Raw genomic sequence first — 19,060 nt, 5'->3', positions numbered from 1 at the left:
AAAAGTGATGTCTCTGAAAGAGGCATTTCTACCCTCTATCAAAAACAAACTTTAGTAGAAGTCCAAATATTAGGAAGTGCTTCTTAGACTGGCATCCAAATATTAGGAAGTGCTTCTTAGTCTGGCAGTTCATTTTTAGCTGCTGAGCTACAGCAATGTACCTGCCTTCATCTCTTGCAATTTGGCACATTAGCTCCTCTTCCCCCACACTTGGATACAAGAGTGGAACAAACACAATGGGAGTGCATAAGATGACAGAGTATTTATGACCATTTTCAGAGCACTGAGAGAGTGCAGAACAGTATTCATCAGCACATTTGAGACTTCAAATTTACAGAGCACATGAAAGTCCTGATGGTAAATAAATTATGTAAACACTAGACAAAATTTCACACTAAACTAGCATGCCTCTTCCACCTCACAATTCGAAAGTGGTGATCCAGAACACTTTACTCTGGCAGTAGAAAGTAGCAATAATCAAGAATGGACACAACTATCCTACAGCAACACAGTCTCTCTTTTACAGCAAAGCAGGGCAGAAATTTTAAGGCTTAGCTGAAAAATTCTTAGAGGGATTGCAGCTAGGACCATGAGCATAGTATGAAAGGAAGGAGCAAAGGTGTTTCTAGGGGACAGGGAAAAAAAAAATAAATGAGAGACAGAAGAGCTACAGCTCCCCCTTCCAAACTGCCTCCAAGAGCAAAACGCAGGATGACTCAAGAGAGACAGGAACTCCAGGCATCTGAGAAAGATCAGCCTCTGAATTACTCCCCAGTTACAGAGCACTCCTGTTGGCCAGATACTAACAGGACAAACTGCAGAAGAGCAGAGAGCTGGTCCCTCGTGACTGAGCAGGGCGGGTGTTGGAGGCAGAGCAGGCCAGCCTGGTGCCCCTGTAGAGTGGCAGCAGTGCCAGGCACCCCAGTGCAGGGGAGCTGCTGCAGCCTGAAGCGACACAACCACAAGTGGCCAAAACCCGTACCTGAATGCAGAATGGCTTCCTGCTCCGGGAAATCAAGGCCAGTACCACTCCTGACTGCATGTGATTACAGCTGGGAATGTTATGCTGGAGTCCTTTTCCACCAGTCCCAGAGAGTGCAGTTTCTGGGCACTGACATTCTTAAGCACACATCTTCAGGGCAGGCCAGGAGGGCACCCCTAACTTGTTTCATCTGCAAGAGTCAAACATAATAGGTCAAGCAGGGCTTTGATACAGTAAAGCAGAACACAGAGGAACTTCAGATACCTAAATACAGAACTAATTATAGAAGCAGCTTTTCTTCAGTGAGTGTCTGCATTTTCCCTTTGGAATGTGCACAAGCTTAACCTTAGTTTGAGATGGGTTCCAAAATTCTGTTTCAGCCTGACCATGACTGGGAACCCAATGTCATTGCAGAATTCCCTGAAAGGACTTGATCAGGATACTTCTTCACTTTCTTGGGCTCCAAGAACTCTCCATACCTTCCTATACTTACAAAGAAAGCATATCAATGTATTTATTTATGCATATACACACATTTCTTTCAATATAGCGTGAACAATAGTTTTTTTTAATTAAAACATCCTTCCTAAGGATTAAAAAAAGCCCAATTTAAATCACCATTTTTCAAATTTACATTGGAATTATAATTTTAATTCTAACATCTATGCATCATGCATCAAGAAACCCAAGCCTAAAGAAGAAAACTCCATTTACTTTCTTAAGTATTACTGCTTGTAGAAATTATTTTCATTTAGTCTTCTGGGATTTTTTTTTGTGACAATAGTTAAGTTGTAGTAACATACAATACACAGTAACAATATCAAATATATACTCTATAGCAAGATTTTAGTTGTAACAGACTAGAATCTCATATGACACATATAAAAGCTCATTTTAATAATTCTTACAGCTAAAAGCATGACCACCAAATACCAAAGTTAAGAAAAGTATATTTATTGATTCTCCTTTAAATTTGATGACAAAGTAGTACATTTCATTAACAGTAGCACAGAAAAGCACAATTTTGAATCTGTGGTAGATGGAACGTAACAGGAGACATTAAACACATGAAGTGGCTTGTGACAGTTTCCCCAGATTTAGCAGCAATTACAATTTCCACACTCTGAACATCACACTGCCAAAATCAACAAAGCAAACTCGAGCTTTTGAAGCTTCTGAAGTACTCCCTACGGTGGTTTAGCCTTTCTGTATTTAGTTATGAGAAATACAGAATCCTCAGTGTAGCAAGTTACCAAATACATAAACCAACAACTACCAAACTAATCCCATAGGAAAAAAACCCACCACCCCAGAAAGAGGTGGGTGGGTTCCCACCTCAATCTTTACTGTTAGAACAGAGCAGTTCCTTCATGAGTCAGTTCCTTCATTTGCTTCATACAAACTCTCTTTTCATTTTTCTCATCCCTATATTGCCTATTTAGATGGAATTTTTATATTTCCTGTTTATCATTTATATATAAATATGTATATATCTATCACTGAAAAGGTGAAAAAAGAATAAGCAAAGTGCATATGGGTAAGAGCATGGTTTTCCTCTTAGGATTTTGGATAATATTTATTCCTACCACGCACAACAGTTGTCTCTGAAGTGGGAAATATTTGTGGTCATTAGAATTCTAAATTAGGAAAGCTTCCCTGACTAATTTTTCTCTACATGGGAAGTGACTTTCCTGAAACATTAAGAGGGGCTTCTTATCAAAAGAAAAAAGGAAGGGAAAGGGAAAAGGGAAAAGGGAAAGTTCCAATGTCAGTTAAACACAGGCCACTTTCAGAAAATGAAATGTACAGCTACTTTCCCATTAAGGTTGGGGAGTTTCAAGAAGGCAGCTTCTCCCATTTGAGAAGCTACAATGTGCTATTCTCTCACTCTTTTGCATTCCCAAATGTTTTGCCCAGCACCTGAAACTTACTGGGTCATGCAAACTTAAAGCTATTACAGTGGAAGACTTTAAAAAGTTAGTTTCCCTTACTAAGAACAGACAACAGTCAAATCTTTACGCCATGCATCGCCCTCAGAAAACACTCCAGTCAACCTCCTCCCTTGGCACTTCTGACACCCTTTTAGCCCAGTTATGTACCTGTAATACACCTCACTATACTCACTGTGTGGCTGTGTAGTCACACCCCCTGTGCAATTCCTTATTATATAAAAAAAACATGCTTTCATTAATGCAGCCAGGATGCCAAATGCAGATGCACTGCGGGAGGTTCTTTAAGTAAGGCTTAGCTCTGTCCTGAATTCATAACATGACACACATTACGGATATGAAAATACTGTAATAATATATTTCCTTACTCAGAAAACCATTTTTTAAATATTCAAATAAATAGCCATTAAATATCAATTTTGTCCTTTTAGAAATGCTACTTTAAAAGTGATACTCATTTCCTGCTTCTAACGGTGTTCTTCGGTTCAAAGAAAAATTGCAGATTAAGGCATGAGTATATTCTCCTTTTCTGCATAATACACCTTTAAAATACTCATACCACACTACAACTCCTGATTAACTAAAGTTTTCTGAGGAAGTGTGTATTTGAATAGGTAAAATGTCTGTGTGAAAACAAATACATGGTTTTATTATGTAAATAAAACATGTAATTTGAAAGACTCCAGAACTTTTACCCTTTATTCATCATGGAAGTATCCAAATTCTTTAAATATGTGAAATATTTTATGAAATTTCCAGTTTTCAACAATCAAGTAATACTCAAAACTCCAGTCAAAATCAGAATTGCAATGTATTTGGAGCACCACTGAAGTCACTAAATGAAAAGAAGGCGAGCTTATGCAGAATCTGAGACAAAGTAAGAAAGGCTTCCCAGTTCTTAAGAAAACTAAAGATCCGTGTTTTTGCCACTGTAACTTTATTGTTCCATTTGAAACACCACAAAGCATTGGTGTAGTTAAGGAGAGATTTCCCTGTCCTCCCTTCCCATCCCCAAAGAAGAGTGGCGATGATGAAAGCAACAACAGCTGCAGTGAACTTCTATCTCAAGTCCTGATATTGACACGTCCATTGTCTAGGAGGAAAGTGGTTATTGTCGGGTACACACCACAGGAGCAGTTAGGAAGTCCAGCGCCACCAGGCCACCTTCACTCTGTCCCAGACGGCCGAGAGCGAGTCCAGCGCAGGGCGCACGTCCAGGATGGTGAACTGGTAGTTCTTGTCCACCGCTCCGCCGTCGTAGTAATCGATAACGTAGCGCACCTCCTTCCCACAGCGGTCAACGATCCAGTCGTGCCGGTCAAAGGGCAGCTCGTACCTGGAGAGGACAGGGAACGGCCCATGGAGGTATTTTAATGCATACTATGAACCTAGGAGAGGGAGTCCAAGTCAAGGTTTATTTGTCCATTAAGGTCCCACTAGTACTTCTATCTTCTGGCAATTCTAACTTGCAATACCAGTTATGAAACATCCTTCAATTAATTCCACACCATGTTTTCAGGCACATTTCTCCAGCCTCCCTTTTTGACCACCAAGTGCTAAGAGCTGGCTATGCAGTAACCGCTGTAACAGTAGGTACAAGCCCCACAGGACTATTTCAATGTTCATCCCACCATGTGGACTCTGAAGAGGCTGTCAAGTGCAAAAAGCAAGTGGGGAGCCGAGAAACATTCAAAAAAAAGTCAAAAATAGTCAAAAAAAGACTATGGGAGGCAAGAGACCTTTTTTCTGAGAAGACCTTTTTCCCTGCCCACATACCCCATCCATGAACGTATTCTGGCTCTTGGTGAGTACTCCTTTGCTTTGCCTCCAAACCGCATCAGTGATGGCCCACATGGACATTCCCTGTGCACACAATTAGAAAGGAGAACAGTTTTCACCTGTTAACACAGCCTTATTTTCAGTGATTAAACCACTACGGTAATTTGTTTTAGCAACAGAGAAACTGAGTAGAAGAAAGCAACAGTAAAAAATTAATTACAAGTGATATAACCCAGCTTTTTTTCCCTTTTTTTAAAGCTTTGAAAAGTCACCCAGTTTCTGTCAGCACTTACTGCTGGTATGATAAAGTATCCCTGATATGCTCCATACCATTGTTCTAATTTGTCAACAAAACAGTTCTCTGCAAATCTAATCCACAGATTTAATAGATTAAAGAATAGAAAACCATAATCCAAACTACTGTGTAAAAACAATCATGGAATTTCAGACAAAAAATTTATAATACCAAATGCTTAACTAGGTCTGTGTCTTACAGGAACAGGGACTATGCTGATCTAAAAAGTGACAGTCTGCTTTACAGCAATCATGCTAACCTAAGTTTACAACTCATACCTTTGTCATAACAAACATTCCATATGTCACATTTCACAGGTACGTACATAGCATGTAGAGCTTCCCACTTCAAAATCTCCTTCCAAGCTTGCTCATTATTTTGATTATGAATCTTAATAATGTTGGTCATGTCTTCACTTGTTATGTCATCATCTTTCCACCTCCACCTAAAAAATAAGAACTTGAAAACAGTTTATAAACATTACAGAATAACTACCTTCCTAGCTTTATCTGATCAACTTTTGAATCGAGATTTAAGGCTGTATGCAAGACACAAGACAAGTATGCAAACTTCTGGCTCATCTGCTTAAGCAGATCTTGAGAACCACTTCATTTTCTGTGCAGAAATGTGGTTATCCAACGTATCATCACAGAGATTCACAAATTCTACATAGTCAAATTAACAGCTTAACTGGATCAGAAAGTTATCAGAGTGTGCAAACATCACCACATCAACAGTACTCATTAAAAATGCTTAGGAAAAATCCCACTTGCATTCCTAATGCACAGAAGTCCTGTATTCAATAAATTTTGCAAACATTTAGAAATACTTTCCATCTCTCCTGACACTGCATTTTGACTGCATGTGTGCTTCCTTTTCAACCGGCATAACATTAACACATTTCAGTGTTTACAGGAGCCAAACTTGTATGTTCCATACAGGCTGCTTATGTCATATTGTGTTATGAACCATACTGACATGTAGAAAAAAGAATTACTACTGCTCCAAAAGTAAACTGCCTGTAAAGTTCACCTGTTAGAGAATGATAAACAAATCATCACAAAAGTACAAGGAAACATCATCACAAGGAGGATTTTTAGTCTTGTCCATACTAAATTTTTGCAAATACCAAAAATATCTACTTGCAAATTTCCCCAGTTTTAGAAATTCTGCAAAGTTAGATGTTTTCACATAGAACTTCTACTGTCATTTCACAGCATTAGCAAGAAACCAACTGGCAACCATGCAGCTGGCATGACTGCAGTAATGCAAACTCTACAGCTGTGCATGGACTTTTAAGAAAATCTTCTGAGCCAGTAGCAGTTGCTTGACATTTTTTACCATCCTTCTGATCACTAGAAGACACATGGCTTTTGAGACCAACTCACCTTTTAAAATATAAAGATGTTATAATAATAGTTCTTTTTTTTTAAGAGCTACTTTACTGGTTAAAATCCACAAACTCTCAAAAAAAAAAAAAAAAAAAAAGGAGAACAATAACTAATGATACTAGTTCATGAATTCCAGGCTCACAGACATATCTGACAGCTCACAGTGTATTTACCCTTTTCTCAGCATAGCATTCCAGAACATTTGCTCTGAAGGATAGACCCATTTCTTGTCAGAATGTGCTCTAGGAATGGAAGATTCTTCTCTAACAGTTGACAATGGAAATGGTTGACCTGGAGATGGCTGCTGATTGGGAGGAGGCATCTAGAGAACCAGGAGAACCAACAACAAACCAGAGTATTAGCATTTTGGTAAGTTACAGTGTTTGAGAAAAATCAAAGCACGATCAATCAACTCCTGCAAAGATAAGCCTTTACTTAATTCCACCAAAATTATCTTTTTTTGCAGCAGAACTCTTTGCAAAAGTTTGTCATCAGGAGACTACAGGAAAGCCTTCTGCCTAAACTTCAATTTTCAAAAGAGCAAAGCTTTTTGTAAGTCAGAGGAAATCTTGGAGATGCTAATCTGAACTCAACCATACTGCTATTACATAGAAACTAGAATCACACAATGCATCATAAAAAAATATTGATGTAACTAGTTGTAGAGAGCAAAAGATATATAAAAACAGGAAAACCACCAGAGATGTAAGTTTTAATACAATGTTAAATAAGATGTGACTTGTTTTTAAATAAAAATTTGTACAAAAAGGAGACAAAGCAGTCTTAAAAATAAAACAAATCATGTTATTTCCCAGAGTTTCCAGCTTACACAGTAACACTGTTTACATTTTTGGGTATAATACTTCAGAAGAAAGAAGATTAAAGAAAACATGTGAAGCAAGCAAAAGTTACCATATTGCTGGGATCTATGTCATCTGTCATTTGAGCTGCACCAGACTTCACAGGACATGCTACAAACTCATAAGCTCTTTCTTGATGTGCAGGAACATCATCTGTGTTCTCAGGTCTGTGATCAGCAGTCTTCATGTGCATTGGACAACCTTAAACACAACAGCAGAACATATTTTGCTACAAGATGAAAACTCTAATACATGAAATGGAAAAGTTCATTGAAGGCTCATGTAAATGCAAGTGGGTATTTCACTATTTCTTCTGAGCTTTTCAACAGTTTTAACTGCTCTTTCCTGCATTTCAGGACCCAAAATCATTATAAGATCTAAATTTCCTGTGTAGTCTCTGAATGCTCATTTCCTAGCCCCATCCTGGTCCCAATACTGAACTGTTTGTACTAAGACTTCCTCAGGGAAGCTGACCCAGTGCATTGACTGAGTCAAGAGAAGAGCTATGTCCTTCTCCAGGCATTCATCTCTTCCACAAGTGAAAGTGACCCACTGCTTCCACAGTAAGCACCTCCTGTCTCTACAAACAAAGCAGCTTGCACACTCCTCCTAAGGAAAATTTACTTGAGAATGACTTTTATTGAACAAAAACCTCGAGTTTATTTGAAGAATTTCTCCCTCCCCCGCCAAGATTTTTCAGTCTTGTTTTAATGTGGAGTTTAGCTCATTTAGGTTTGAAGAATGATTACCGCTCATTTTTTCTTGATGCATGGGACATTCGGAAGGTGGAGAGGCCGTCTGGTATTGCCTGGATGCATTTGGTGACGGCTCTGTGGCAGCCGGGGAGGACGCTGACAAACCCATGGCCTCTGCACACCGGGCCTTTTAAGATCAAATTTCTAAAAAAAGAGAAAGCAAACATTCGTAACACAAAACTACACTGGCTATTTATTAAGGTGAACGCCAAGTGCAGGTGCATTGCTGCACCTCAAGTTTAAAAATTATTTGAAAAATCGAGTTAAGTAACAAGCTTCCAGCCCAAACAAAAACCCAAGCCCCTAGCAGGGCTGCCCTGAGCTGCTGCCCAGGCTCTCCTCGCGGTCCCCGTCGGGGCTGTGCCCGCAGGCCGTGAAGGACAGCGGCTCCCACCGGCGCGGCCCGGCCCGGCCCCCGCCGCGACCGACCCGCAAGGTCAGGGCAGGCCCGCCCCCCGCGCGGCCCGGCCGCCACAGCGCCCGCCTCCCAGCGCCGCGGAGCCCAGAGCTGCCGCTGCCCCGCCGCTGCCCCGCACATCCTCCGCACCCTCCTCCTCTTCCTCCTCTCCTCACCTCGCCGGCCCTGCCCGGCCCGGCTCACTCCGCGGCGGCCGCGAGCGCCTCGCGAGAACGCGGCTCCGCTGCACGCCTGCGCCCGCCGGCGAGGGGCGGGCACGGGGCCCGTCCCCGCCCGACGCCGGGGCTGTGGGAGCGGGGCGGGCACGGGAGCGGGTCCCCGCTCGGGAGCGGGTCCTCTCACGCCGCCGGGCACAGGGCTGCACAGGGCTGGGTCCCCGCCGGCCCCGGGGCTGAGCTCTCGCCCAGCGCACGGCTGCCCAGGCCTGGCGGCCCGGGAGCGGCGCAGGGCAGGGACAGGAGCTGGGTGTAAACTTGCCAACGGCAGCCAACGGTGCCGGCCGAGGCTCGCGGGAAGCCCCGGCAGCTGCGCTAGCGAGCTACGTGTGCTCGTACCTCGTGGCTGTAAGGGGTAACGATTTGTGAAAACATTGCCCCTTACAACCGCAAATAAGTGCTTACGTATAGAAGGAACCCACAATGTACTAGCAGCACCGATACCGTAAAGGTCTATCATTTTAGTATTAAACTTGCGGAGATAGTAAAGTTACTTAAGATTATTTTTAAACATCAACGAGCCAAGGAAAGTATCACAGCTCTTTTAAGATTTCCTAAGCACACTGTCTTACTTCCAAGCCAGAAGATGCCTTTTATCTGTATGTGTGAAGTACCGTGCGTAACACACAGAAGATGGAGCTCACTGTGCATCAGAGCCCGGAGCACGCCTTCATCGCATCCCCTTTTGACCAACAAGCGCTAGGACCTGGCTGGAACAGTAGGTACAAAGCCCACAGGACTATTTCAATGTTCCTCCCACCGCGTGGACTCTAAAGAGGCTGTCAAGTGCAAAAAGCAGGTGGGGAGCCGAGAAACATTCATTATGAATGTATAACAATTAGAACTGATTTTAAAAATAACCATAGTTTTTCCCCAAATATTCTATTTCATTGTAACAATTAAAAATAGAACTAAAAGAGAAAAGAATTTAATCTTCAAGTGACATAGTTATTATAGTAGCTTAGGATGAAGAAAATCCAAATTCATATGCGGAAGAAGGGTGTACGTACATACAGAAATGACTAATTGTCTCCCATTTCTTTCAAAAAAGACAAATTCTAAACCACACTGAAATAGTTCTAAGCAGCAGTATTTCAAAATATATAACTACCCGATTAAAAAGCTTTTATGTATTCTTCTCAAGTGTGCTTTTAAGATAACTTTTACATGCCATCTTTCAAAGTAGGATCTTTCTTATTAACAAGGATACTGCCATTCAGTGTGAACATTAAATAAAAATACAAGTATAAAGCAATACCAAATATTCATCCTTTCAGTCATTTTTGCCCTTTTATAGTCTTGATTACTTAAGAGGAAATTATTTTCTACCCCTTCTACATGCAGGAATTATTAGCACAGCACATTGAGAACCTTAAGATAGAAATTTAGCATTATGCCGGTAACTGAATCTCTACTATATGCCCTGGAAAACATTCTGATTGCCTCCATCATTTCCCAGTTTAGGCATCTTTTAAAGATCCTCTCATTCCAACCCCTGTGCCATAGGCAGGAACACTTTCCCCCATGAAAGGAATGAGAAGGAGGTGTCTTTACAAACAAACTGTGGGCCTGATGGTAGATATGGCCAGATACAGAGGTGAAAATAGCAGCGGGGGGAACCACAAATTCCATAGGAATTCCACTAATTGACCCAGTCTGCTACTCACCCAAAACTGTGCTAAATCTCTGGATTTAGAGAAAAAGAACAGAGACACAAGGAAAAAGAAAAACGGGGTAGGGGCTATTAGGTGTTTCAGGGAGTCTGTACCTCTGAAGTACCTCAGCCAATGGGGAAAGAGAGAGGGAAAATGCAGCTGGGAAATAAGGATTAAAAGGAGGCTGTGTCCCCTAAAAATTTTGAGAGACCCCATGGGAATGCCCCATGACCTCTCCTTTTATTTGAATAAAGTTACAGGACTACTCTGTCTCCTTTTTGGACATAAACCACAAACTCTGGTGTTTGTGGATTAATTTTCCTGATACCTACCCCAGGTAGCTCTAAGCCTCATCCAACCTGGCCTTGAACAAGGGCATCCACAGCTTCACTGGGCAACCTGTTCCAGTGTCTTACCACTCTCACAGGGACAAATTTCTTCCCAACATCCAATCTAAACCTGCCCTCTTTCAGTTTAAAGCCATTCCCCCTTGTCCTATCACTACATGCCTCTGTAAAAGGTCCCTCTCCAGCTCTTTTGTAGCCCCTTTACATGCTGGAAGGGGCTCTAGAGTGTCCCAGAGCCTTCTCTTCTCCAGGCTGAACAGCCACAAGGCACCCATTCTGTCACTGCCTTCACTTAACCACACTGTTTAATAAGATCCTCCCACAGAGCAACTGAAATCTCTGCTTCTAAATATTTCAAGTCAATGGCAGAAGGACTCTACGGTAAAACAGATTTTCTTCTTGGATGTTCTCAAATGGAAAATTGCTTCCACTCCTTCCTCTCCAAGTACGTAATGCTGTAGATGACAGCATGCCATCCCCCTGCTTCCACCATCACTCTCCAGCAGAAGCAACAACTGCACTATTAGTCATTGTATAGATAATAGTTTTCATCCTCTGTAAGACGAGCCAAGAAGCAAAAATTTTTTTACTCAATGTAAAGGCTTCTTTACAAAGAACACCAAGGTCCCAATCTCAATGAAGCAGAGTCTACCCAAAGGTATATTGCACTGTGAACTCCAGAAAAGCAGAGCAAAAGAAGACACCACAGTACCCCACCTTCTAAAATATGACAGATATCCATTACAAAGATTGAACTTTTTTTTTTTAATCTTAGTGCAAAATTATCACACCAATATGAGGAGAGAAACCAAAGTTTTCAGCAAGAATACAAAGAGTAATAAAAAATTTGGGGAGAAAATGAAAAGCACCTGGGCATTCAAATATGACAAAGAAGTGGATATAAAAAAATACTTCCTATATCCTACATCTTAGGGAGAGCTAATGTTTCTCACACTTTAAGCAAGATTTGTTGAATGCATCAGTTTAAGAATGGCTCACTGAAAGGCATGCCTTGTTCCCAGCGTACTCAGTCCTTCCTTCCCACTATTCAGTGTTAAAAGCTGCCTAGTATCAATACAAAAGCCTCCTACCAAGCCCCATTTTCCTTTCTCAAGCAGTTGGAAATCTGACCTATATAGCATCTGACCCCAAACAACATCTGTTCCCAGAAACTCCCACTCACTTTCTAACAGACCCATTAGTTAATGAGTAGTTTACTACACTAGCAGTGTAAAATTAGTATCTTAAGTATATAATTTACAAATGCAACTAAATACCCTTCAAAAAATGAAAGGAAAAAAAGTAAAAACACTGGACTGCTTTGTGTTTTCTTCCAGCAATTTAACCACTGCATAACACAAGAAAACCCAAAGAAACCTGTGCTTGGAAGCCAGTGGTTAAGATATAAAATAGCAGCAATCTCTAGGGATGCTCAAGGAAACCTGTGGGCTTTACCACACAATTCATGCTTCCATGCACATATAGAACCTAGGAATTGCCATACTGAGGAACTTAATTGCCATTTTAGTATTCAGTAAGGGACTGTGTAGTGCATCATATTTATAATGTGCTGTCAACAGCAGCTCTTTATCCCCAGAGCCTTCAGAAAACTGTCCAGTCTATGCCCTGACACATGTGGTATTGCAAGACAATGCAATAGAATTATACTATCCAATCCAAAAGTTCTTCCCCAATACACAAATTTACATCATATAAAATCCCCCAATATACAAATTTATAGTTTAAGTTACATTCCTGGCCTCAGTGATATCCTACATAGAATTTCAGCATTCAAAATTCCAGCCACCTGAGCAACAGTGGGGCTCAGACCTCATACATCCATCTCCACCTTCTTTAAAATAAGTAAGATACAGCATGAAATCTCAAGATACCATAAAAGCCAGTTGTTTCAGAATTGAACCCCCCCCAAAACTGTTCTTTCATGATGTACTCATTGTACATACATGAGCTCTTACCATATTAAGAAAGAAAAATTCACAAAATAAGAAGCTGTGTTCCTTTCCTTTATTATGATGTACCAATAATTTGCATACAACATGCAATTTATTGCTTATTGACATTATTGCATATATCAAAGGGAAAAAAAAATCAGCCAATATAATTTTATGCAAGCTCCTAAACTGTTCAAACAAAATACAGAAATGCTTTACAATATCACTGAAATGCTAACAAAATAATTTAGATTCTTTCTTGTAATAGAAAGTAAATATAAACCCATAATACTTAATAATTCACTTTGCTATGATGGATTACTTTTATCACCAATCTTCAGAATTGTTATATTGCATGTTTAAGTTCTTGTGCCATGATAAGGATTGCTACTCCAATCAGGTCACATTACTAGTTGAATTTAATAATGTGATCCTAACATTTTGTGACAGTATTAGAATTTACTGCAAAACAGATTGTCAAAATTTACCAGAAATCAGTCTAGCAGAATCTACAGTTTTCATCCTTGCTCTGCACATAACTTAGATAAACTCATCAAGTGTCTTCTTAGATAGATTATATAAACATTTTCGAATTACAGCTCCATTACTTATGCCTAACTCGTAACTCATTTGTTCCAAACAGGTTTTGTAATTTGATTTTGTAACAGGTTAGCTGTGCTTATTCTACATAAATAGGTATCTGTCAATACTGAAGAAAACACTGTTTGGTAAATGCATGCTAGAAACAAATCCAGGACATTTGGATGTGTGCATATTAAGTGTGCAAATTATATAGCCGAGCTCATGACTAGCCCTTTTCCTCCCTTCCCCCTATGATCTGATGTTTCTTGTGAAACTGGAATAGGATTACTATAAACAAAACCACATTGCATTCTAAATTTTGTATTCTGTATTACAGCTTAGTATTCATATTTAAATGTTGCTTTCAAACCTAGCAAATTTTTAAAAATACCAAAATTTAAAAACTTAGAAGACAATGTACATGCAACATGTTCCATTTGGGTGCAGATTCTCATATACTTAAATATTTATAGGCTCATAAAAGCATGTCCTGTCCACAAGACAAGCACAATGTTTGACATCCCACACATAGATTAAAGATACAATACAGAATATTTTATTTGCTTTTATATTTTCAATTTCAGTAAGTAGGAAGTTATCAATAGCACACTGAATCATTATGTGGTTGATACCAAGCCATGCTGATCTCTTTGTACTTCACTCTCTTACAGACACTTCTTTTACTCACAACTAGGTTTAAAATGTATATACTTCGTACTAAACAGATGCCCTCTCAGTGCAGGACATCACACAATGAAACTGTTCTCAGAAGAAATTTTGCCAAAATATTTCTTATACCAAACAATATGATTTAGTCTTCAGAGCTACCTTCCATTCTTTACTGAGCTATAAAGTGCTTGGTTATTATAAATAGAACAAGACTTTGAAAGGAGGTAGCTAGTAGGAATTTTAAATGGATAAGAAACTTTACCAAGTGTTACCATCTAAAAGTATGACTTGATGCTTTATCCCAGATCTCTAAACAACCCAGGCAGCACGTATTTCATCTTCTCTGCCATAAAAACATCTTTCAAGTTGCTTTCAGAAAATCCTAAGAACTTCACCTAACAGAGATTTTATCCAGGTTTGGATGAAGGTTAAAAGTTCACAAATATTGTCACTATTTCCATCTGGCTGCCATCAATCAGGGTATCAGCAATGAAGTACCGTTCTTTTTCTGCCTGTATTCCATAGACAGAGAAATCTGACCAGGAACAAACTTTCCCTCATGGAGTTCCTTGTAGCCAGATAATGGTGTTGTACAGTAGGGTATTAAAATATGAAAGGGGCTTGCAATAGTTTTCAAAGTCTTCTACACTTGCACTTTTTCAGCTGAAAATTCTAGTCCCTTTCTATTTGCTTCATTGATGGCTTTCAGCAGCAGCCAACAGCACACCAGACCCTAAGCTGGAGTAATTGTCAAGCAGCCCTTTATTTTCCTGACTGGCTCAGCAGAAGCATCACAAAACAAATTTTCAGACTTCTCTGTTAAGTGGTCTTTTACATAAAGCTTGTACATACATATGCTTAAACACACACAAGGTCATGAAAAAAAGACCTCTTCATACAATAATCAACAACTGGTATTCCATTTTATACAGCCTGAAAATTCTAAAGAATGAAATTTCATTTTCCATCGCAAACAGACACACAAACACCTAAACCTTTCTGCTATGTATCTGTCTGCTGGTGTCCCAACCACAGCAGTAGGAAGACATCTGGATCTCTAGGTGTGCACTCAGTCTCCTCCTCCTCTCCTCTTTAAAGCTGCCTAAATGCATTTACTCCCTCGTGTAGGCTTTTACCCTTAGGTTGTTAGTTCTGCAATATGAGTAATCTTATCCCACAATATTTGAAGCAAAGATGGAAGTAATTCTCTTCCAAACACTGTTACTAATTTAACTTTTAATAAACTTTAGTACATAATTTGGAATTGTTAAGAATTTATATATGAAGCCAGCCCCCCTCATCTTACTGTGCATATATTTCATTATTCAACGGATTATATTTTTTAAGCAATTAAGTTATTAAATTATGGAGCTGACTCAAGATAGCATGTCTTTATAGAAGTAGAGTAGGCTTCAGAGATGTAATTCTTACCACTGAAGAATTCACACAAGTAACCCATACAGCATCCACTGAAATCCACTGAAACACTCTGAGAAAATGAGTATTTGAAGTATACTTCCTGTCATCAAGTACTGATTCCACGAATCAGTTACAGAACACCTTACCTACCATTCTCCTGTAGAGTTCTGAAAGTGGTATTTACTCATCTTTTGATGAAAAATTAAAGCCATAAAAAAGGGAAACGTGTATTTCTACATACAGCCTAACTGGTACCAATAGTCTGTCCCATGATCAGCACATTATTGTCACCTGGTATTGAAGAATGGAAAAGAAAAGAAAACCAAGCTATTTTTCACAAGAGTCTCTCCTTCCATTTGATATGCCCAAAGAAAAGACACCTGGTGACATGCCAAGAGTCTGCTTTTACAATGCATCTGTTAAAAAGAGAAGCTTTAAGCCACTAATAAGATATTACATTCAAAAGCATTTGTTACGATGCTAATTACCATGCATTTACTTTTTTGCATAAAAAAAGCAAAGACACAAGCTTACAACATTAAATTTTATCAATATTTCACCACATTTTTAAAATTAATAAAGTGCAGTTAAAAAATGGGTGCCACAGCTATCTAATTTGCTGTATTATAAGCTCTTAATGGCAGGTAAAAAGTGCCCTACATACTGCTGTATTCAGTACATCACAACTTTGCTGCCTGTTTACTAAAGTCTTTGCTGAAACCACAGCTGTTAATAGGTTTTTTCAATAAGAAAATTTTCTTCTGATGCCTCAGGACATAACTGTAATAACTTTTAAAAAATTATAAAATTTAGAGCTAATGCATTGCAAAATAGATTTTTATCTACACGAGTTTTGTGCAGCAATCCAAAATACTAGCTGTTCTAAAAGAATTATCCCACTGCCCTTCAATCCTGGACTGTTGGCTAAAGTGTAGTATGCAGAGTTTTGGATTGTTTTTGTTCCTAAATCTCGTTGTAACATCAGTTTTGTTATAGCTTGACTTACTTTTTTTTCTCCCTATCAAATACAAGTCAATCTAGAAGTGGAAGAAGTAGGCCATTTTAATGAATGGCCTCCACTGACAACAAAATATTTAAAATACTGAAATATTAAATCAATGTAAGAAATTATAAATTTCAGAAACTTTTCATTAATTATCACCCTACGAGTTTCTCCAAATCATCTTATCAATTTTTCATTCTACTTCCCTAAAAAGAAAAGCAGATTTCTATTTTCAAGCATACTTCTCCAAAACATTTGAATTTACTCAATTTTAGAAAGGAACAAGCTTTTACAAAACTATAAATCACAGGGATCTAGTGATGTAAAAAGTGAAGAAAAGAATATTTTGCATCAGGTATGCAAAATGGGTAAAAATCCCATTTTAAAAGATACCATGTTCTGCAAATGAGCATAAAAGAGAGTCTATTGCTTTGAGCTCTGTGGATTTACTGGTGCCCAAACGAGGCACTGCACTCACTCAGATCATACAGCTCAAGAGATGAATTGTTAACTCTCCCAAGGCATAAAGAGATCTTTTCTCCTTGGGCTGTGAAGTGTTAATAACCATGGGATCCAAACCCACAAGTACTGGCAATCCTTGCTATCTCCCTCAACAAGGCAGGATTGGGAAACTCTTAGAAAAAAGCCTGCCAAGCAGAGCAATGGAACTAGGCTTTCAAAAGTGCATTTTACAGGTCCAAACAATGCTCCCAGACAGCATTTCAACTGGGGAACTAAACTCATTGCAGCTGCCTTGGTTGGGAGCCATTTCAGCCTATGCAGTTCTCCTGGGTCTTACCTGCAATTTCTGGATGAGGGGAGGACCTAGTCCCTCACCAGGGAGGACTGCACGGGGCACTCACACCTCTGACTATGGAGGGAGAGCTCATGTCACCCAGCTTTGTCAGAGGGAACAGGACTAATCACCCTACACAGGGTAAATATGCTACTTTTCAGTTTAAAAATAAATTGCTTTAACAGATTGCTACAATAATCAGGTGTGCACTGAAGTCGCAGTGAAAATGGACACTTTTACCACACCTACACCAAGGAAAAAAAACAGAAGTTAATCAGTCACAATTCTGGATAAAAGAAGTAAAACAAATTTACACAAATATAGCTCTCAAAATAATTTTAAATAAAACATAACTCAGAATTTCCTCAAATTGTATTACAAATGAGATTTAGGACTGTTCCTAGATGGTGAGGTTCCTCTCTGACGACCTCCAAGCCTTCAAGTTCACAGACAGAGTAACTGAGTATCTCTTGACAAATGTGTGGTTTAAAACAAAAAAAAAAAATTGCGTCTACAGAGGTCAACAGTTCCTTCTACAGAATTACTGTACTGTTTTAGAGGAGTTTGGCACAGTTAATTCAAGAGTGTTCTTAGTCACACCTCGGATTTCTGACTTCATTAACATGGAAAATGTGACAAAAACCCTCAACGATTCATATCAAACAGGTCATTTTTGTGATAAAAGAAAAAAGTATTACTTAAAGTTACACATCACATATACAGAAGATTTTTATATCTTTGCAATTAAACTTTGAATCCAAATAGCCAACGGTTAAAAATACTCTGAGAAGAACTGCAGCACTTCTCAAAGATAGTAGCAGCAAAGGAAAGAGCACTTCAGTAAGAACTATGCCATTTCCACATCATCTACCATATTAACTTACAAAAAATGTTCCATGGGGAATTTAGAAGATGTACTATTGTATGTAACCTAGGACAGCTCATGGGAATACTTCCCATCAATGGGAGAATTTTAACAGCTCTTAAGATATCATGTGGTCTTATAATACAGCATTTTAGATAAAATTATTTCAAAATTTCCCAAAATGGTTTGCATTCATATAAGGCAGAACAAAAAGCAGTAAAAGACTTCATAGAATCAAAGCCAAATTTTTAGCTTTTCTTGCAAAAATTAAAAAGTTGTCAAGAATGAAATCTTGATTGTTATTCCTAGAAGAAAACATAGAAACGTGCCTGGAAAATTGCACCATATCAGGAGTTCGGGGAATTTTTCATTTTCTAAAAAAACAGATATGTCAGTATTCACTGGATTTATAAAACATTTTAATCAGAGAAACCTGAGAGAAACACTTTGAACACACTGGTGGACAGTAAGCAGTAACCAGTCTGCTCCTTTCTAACTTCTGATGCTTGCAACTGCTTACAACAGGCATGTGGAGCTCATCCGTGTGAGCTTTTGCTTTTATTCCTCACTGGACAGGATCCGCAAAGCGTGGCCCTGGGCGTGCAGGCAGTGTGGCTAGGGAAAGAGTAAGGTCAGTACAGAGGTAATACCTTGTTTCCATAATAGGAGCATTCCATGGCAGAAATGTGCACTGTTTCAGTGAACCCAAATTATTTTCATAGCAGAAATTTCATTTATGTATGATTTCTAGGCAGATTTTCCATTTCTATGAGTTTTCGCTTCCTCCTGTCCAATAAGACAAATGACCTTGTAGCATCCTTTTGCAATTTTGACCATCCACATCACATTCATAATATCCAAGACAACACTTGAGATCATCCAGGCGCTCTGGGCTGCAAATCCTAATCTGTGGAAGCCTTCTGTTCCAAAGGAAGAGATGACGTGGCTGTAATACACAGGCATGACGGCAATCCTCACCACGAAGAACACAACTGTCATCAGCACACCATTGATGATGTTGGCCTTTGAAGATTTGGGATATCCCAGTACTTCAAAAAACCACCTGCAAAAGAAGTGTTCACAAATACCAGGCAGACTTGAAGCCATCTCATTAAAAACTATTTTACT

The 19,060-nt window shown here is 39.3% G+C and overlaps 2 protein-coding genes across 12 annotated transcripts in view; both read right to left on the bottom strand.

Annotated features, from left to right (window-relative positions):
• Nucleotides 1–1,920: 1,920 nt before the first annotated feature.
• On the bottom strand, nucleotides 1,921–8,671 carry LOC103814878 (holocytochrome c-type synthase). 2 transcript variants are annotated; one of them, XM_030226725.2, is made up of 7 exons: nucleotides 8,585–8,671; nucleotides 8,006–8,155; nucleotides 7,309–7,457; nucleotides 6,570–6,718; nucleotides 5,331–5,450; nucleotides 4,708–4,794; nucleotides 1,921–4,267 (listed from the first exon to the last, which is right to left on the bottom strand). In XM_030226725.2, exons 2-7 carry the CDS (start codon nucleotides 8,118–8,120, stop codon nucleotides 4,069–4,071), a joined length of 819 nt encoding a protein of 272 aa, XP_030082585.2. In that variant the 5' UTR covers nucleotides 8,121–8,155; nucleotides 8,585–8,671; the 3' UTR covers nucleotides 1,921–4,068. The 2 variants fall into 2 exon arrangements, with proteins under 2 accessions (XP_030082585.2, XP_050833156.1); XM_050977199.1 differs by having other exon boundaries at nucleotides 8,559–8,601.
• Nucleotides 8,672–12,657: 3,986 nt separating this feature from the next.
• TLCD4 (TLC domain containing 4) overlaps nucleotides 12,658–19,060 on the bottom strand; it is a 39,885-nt gene continuing 33,482 nt past the window's right edge. For all 10 annotated transcript variants that reach the window (XM_030226620.2, XM_050977200.1, XM_030226616.2 and 7 more), the window contains one exon: nucleotides 12,658–18,995. In XM_030226620.2, coding sequence (XP_030082480.1) covers nucleotides 18,680–18,995 — 316 coding nt within the window. In that variant the 3' untranslated portion in view covers nucleotides 12,658–18,679. The remainder of the gene's footprint in view (nucleotides 18,996–19,060) is intronic.

The sequence above is a fragment of the Serinus canaria genome, chromosome 8 (assembly GCF_022539315.1).
Source record: "Serinus canaria isolate serCan28SL12 chromosome 8, serCan2020, whole genome shotgun sequence".
NCBI lineage: Eukaryota > Metazoa > Chordata > Aves > Passeriformes > Fringillidae > Serinus > Serinus canaria.
Note: the sequence above shows the minus strand (reverse complement) of the source record. Positions and strands in the feature narration are given on the sequence as shown.

Bases quoted from the DNA above. Each gene is read 5' to 3' on its own strand.
- LOC103814878 (XM_030226725.2), bottom strand. From the start codon at position 8,120: ATGGGTTTGTCAGCGTCCTCCCCGGCTGCCACAGAGCCGTCACCAAAT. The intron at 6,719-7,308 runs GTAACTTTTGCT...CTGGTTCTCTAG, and splicing joins ACATAGATCCCAGCAATATG to ATGCCTCCTCCCAATCAGCA. The intron at 4,268-4,707 runs GTATGTGGGCAG...TGTCCTCTCCAG, and splicing joins AGAATACGTTCATGGATGGG to GTACGAGCTGCCCTTTGACC.